This window comes from Pundamilia nyererei, unplaced genomic scaffold, assembly GCF_000239375.1.
Source record: "Pundamilia nyererei isolate P.nyererei 1_Seehausen unplaced genomic scaffold, PunNye1.0 scaffold00073, whole genome shotgun sequence".
In the NCBI taxonomy this organism is placed as follows: Eukaryota; Metazoa; Chordata; class Actinopteri; order Cichliformes; family Cichlidae; genus Pundamilia; species Pundamilia nyererei.
In genome coordinates this window covers 314,517-318,752 of record NW_005187474.1, presented here as the reverse complement: position 1 = coordinate 318,752, position 4,236 = coordinate 314,517, and the positions used below count along the sequence as shown (strand labels likewise).

At 41.5% G+C, this 4,236-nt stretch overlaps 1 protein-coding gene across 2 annotated transcripts in view; it reads right to left on the bottom strand.

Moving 5' to 3' along the window:
- Nucleotides 1-4,236, bottom strand: part of mcu (mitochondrial calcium uniporter) — a 53,947-nt gene that overhangs the window by 27,118 nt on the left and 22,593 nt on the right. The window contains exon 2 of one of the 2 annotated variants that reach the window (XM_005737047.1): nt 2,037-2,150. In XM_005737047.1, coding sequence (XP_005737104.1) covers nt 2,037-2,150 — 114 coding nt within the window. The remainder of the gene's footprint in view (nt 1-2,036; nt 2,151-4,236) is intronic. The other variant, XM_005737048.1, reaches the window with a different exon arrangement.

Sequence of the window (4,236 nt, the reverse complement as noted above, 5' to 3'; positions counted from 1 at the left end):
ATCACAATCTGAGATGTGAATCATAATTTTCCCAACGGACTTAACTGAACACATACGGCATATGGTTGCCTGGATACAAATCCTGTCACTTTAACTTAATGACCAAAGTCCCAGCTGATTAAATATCTACATCCTGCATTTGTGTTGTGTGAAGTTGAGATATTTGGACAGTGCTGTTATTTTTCTCTAAAAACGACTCTGAATGACAATAGACCCGTTCCTCATTATGACTAAAGAGCTATGCACCAATGCTATTTTACAGACAAAGTATTCAGAATGTTCATTTCCTGATTAGCTGGTAAAGCCCACACAGGTTTTCCTATCAACAGTTAACACCATGATACCCACACTCTGGTAGAACGTGTGTGACGTGGGGAAATTAAAAGGAACTGTACAGGAAAAACAGGCAAAGCCAAAAACTACAACGGACAATGGACTGAAAGCAAAAACAAGATACCGCTCAAACTTCCAGGTCATGATAGTATATCACAAGCCGAGCACAACTATGATGTTTGAAAGCAGACAGCAATCTTCAAAGGAAATGTGAACAGTTCGCCCCAGTAAATACTGTATAGTATTTTTGCTTGACATCTCAATCCCTCGTCTGCATTGAGCCTCGTGCCATCGATGGACTCCATGTCCACCAACTTGGACATCAGCTGGCAACTTTAGTCCTTGTTCTGTTCTCTGCTCTGAGCAGGAGGGTCACTGAAACACAGAGGCAGCAGAGCAGAACAAGGAAAACTGTCACCAGCTGCAGTCCCAGATGATGGAGTTGAAGTGCGCCTGAAGAACAAAAGATTCACTGCAGAGGGGATTGAATCGCATAGAGGACTGCCACAACAACGACCCGAGCAGCCTTCAGGTAGGAAAACATGAGAGGACAGGCAAGTTGGGTAGTAGTGACTGAAGTTTTCAAGTAAAATCTCCATCTGCAGTGAAGCTCTAACCACTGTTTGCAGCGTTACCGTGCACACAAACATAACCATCGAGTTTAAGTTTCCGTAGTTGTAGCACGAAACTGGTGAAAAGTTTTTTGATGATTTCACATCAAAGTCAAATGTCACCGACATTGTTTGCCCGTTCTCCTCTTTGATGTGGCACTCCCCATTTGGAAAAGTCTCGGTGCTGTTTATAATCTAAATGCATACTTGTCAGGATAATGATATGCAGGGCGTAATAAGGTTTCATAGGAAAACCGGCTTCGTGCGGCAGCTCATGCTGCTGCTGTCAACAACACTGAATCAGAGGGTAAAAACCACTGTGGGGAGGTTGTTTTGAATGGTGGGCTTCCACTGGTGAAACCATTTGAATATATTTTTTTTTTGGTGACCGTTTTTAGAAAACCTGATGTCCAATGATCTAATCAGCCTTCAAAGGCTTCTCCCAAAATAAGAGCTTTTTAATGGAGAAGCCTTTGAAAGATGAAGAGGGTTGTTTAGTCTTGACATCAAGGAGACGCAGGTAAAATGAAAGAACTGATAACTCCTAATCCAGAGAGTGACGAGCAGTGAACGACTGAGACTTGATGGGAACAGTAATTATCATGCATGTCGATCTAGACTAAAAAAAAAAAAAAGGATGCTGTGCTAAATCAGGTGTTTAGCACAAGATTTTATTCTATCAGCATTTACATGATCACTAGAAACTAAACTAAACTAAGAGCTGATATTAAAGTTTTACTAAAGGAGAGCTAGTAGTTTCTCAAGGTTGGGTGATGCAAGTTACAATGACTGGCAATATTCAGCCAGCCAATATCGATTCAATACCTACAACAATCTGAGGTCTCAGTTGCATAATGATACAACCATTCCCTGACCGACCTTTACAAATGACAAGTGCAATAGGTGATGAAGGTGTCAGGAAGTGCTGACAACGCTAAACCCAGCTGCTGTCAAAGACTCCCCACATCAATGAGCCAGACACAACTAACTATGGATTTCCTCTTGAGGCCAAGTGGCCCAGAAATCAATAAGACAATCTATTGTTTTCATTTCCTTTATAATACAGATGCACATGCACGCGGACACACTAACCTGTGGAGACAGGGCATTGGTAGGCTGGGTGAAGAGTGTGGAGTGGGTTGCTGACCGTAGGCCATGTGCTCTCCTGACAGTCTGATGGGGGAAAGGAGCAGACAGTACGTCCTGCTGAAGAAAAGCCACAAACAGACACAAATGTCAAAATAGGAGACATCATCATCAGAGCGGGGATGATCAAAATCCAACCCCCCACGAAAACATCCACCGTCGTGATCAGTAGTGCATTACTGTGAGCTACAATGAGGTTTTGAAGGAGCAGGTTTTATTTTCTGCTCGTTGAAATGTGGGGGATATTTCCTCTTTGTGGCAAACATTCAAACACACGGTGAAATGAGGCGGTTACGTGTGCAAGAAACATGATGTGAAACTGTGTTGCACTTACTGTATGCATATAGACTGCATGTGTGTGAGAAAGTCTCTGCTGCTGTAGCTGACACCTAGAGGTAAACGCGCTTACCAAATCTAAACCAGCATTAGCAGCGAGTTAGTTTTCTACTTCTTAGGTTGTGCACAAGTTGACTATTATTATATTTGAGGAAAAGTGTAAAATACGCTAGATTTGATATTTGGGAATGTGATCTCTGTGCGATGGTTGGGAGGGAAAAGGCAGGTTTTCAGTGCACATATTGGTAAACACAGGCAAGTCAAAAAAGAAGCACAATCTTACTGCTTCTCCAATTAAGAGGGTAAGTAGCACCCAGGTGCTAATAATCTAATGCAACTGATTAAACCTGTAACCCCAAGTGTACCATATTTGGGAAAATGCTGGCTGTAGCAAAAACTATACAAATGAAGTCATTTGAATTTTCTGGCAGTTATTTTATGTTTCATGCTTTGCAGGGGTAACTCATCATTAGCAAGTGAGAACATGAGACATTTTAGCAGTTTGCTAGTCTGTAGCATTCAAGTGTGTGTTACACGATGCCAAAATCTTCCCAAAGGGGGACATCCCAGCAAATTTACCCCAAGGTCAGATCATGTAATGCTTTATAAATTGTAAAAAATAAAAATAAACCTAGGAGCTACATGTCAGAGTCTACAGGCTTCAGTTAGCATGTTAAATTTTAAAGCTCATGACAGTACAATTAGAAAAAACAAAGAACATGTTGCCAAAAGAATGCCTCTTTCCTCTAAAATGAACATGGCGGCACAGCTTATTTTTGCAAAGTTACATCTGAACAAACCACAAAACGTCTGGAACGATGTCCTTCAGACAGACGAGGCAAAAGAGGAGATGTTTGGACAACGCACAGCACCATGATGAGTGAAAACGAAACAGCATTTCAACACAAAAGCCTCACACATACTAAGTGTGGTGGACACATGATGATTTGGGCTTGTTTTGCAGTCACAGGACTGCTCGACAGCTCAAAGCTCCTCTATATTCTATAGTGAAAATTGAGGCCATCTGTCTGACAGTTAAAGTATGTTTGAAATAAGGACAATGATCCCCAGCAGATCGAAAACAGAATGACTGAAAGAGAAAAGACTCAAGGTGTTACAATGGCCAGCTGAAACTGGTTGAAATGCTGTGTTGGGACTTCAAGAGAGCTCAATGAATTGAAGCAAAGCTGTAGACAAGAATGGGCCACAACAACGATGTGACGGATAAACATATATAGGAAACGATTACTTCACTTATTGAGGCAAAAAGTTACCACAAAACTGCAGGAGGAGTGCTGAGAACACGTATTTTCTCTCCACATTACTGTATACACTACACTGTATACACACAAATACATATCTTAGCTTTGTGAGTTACTAAACAGGAGTGTGAGGACGTTTTTGGAAAGCAGAAAATAGCAGCAGAAGTGTGTGTGTGGGCAAGTGTATGAAAGAGTCACAGTAGACTGCAATGACTAAAATACTTTCACCTTCAAAATGCGCACTCCAATATTTTGTGCCTCCCAGCACTAAGGAACGATTAGGTGGAGATAAAATTGTACAAAAAACACTGAGAGTGCACCGACTTTGCCCACAACAAATATTAACTACGCGTTTTTTACCCACAGATGCGGACACGTTACATATTGGCAGCTCCAACCAGCTCTAAGACTTCCACACTAAGCAGTAACAACAGAAAAAGGTCAGGTGTGAAATGCACCCACTGTCACCGTTACGTTTGAAATGTAGAGCCGTTCAAAATAAAACAGGAACCAAAGATGATGTGCTAAACTGTACTGAAAATGAAAAA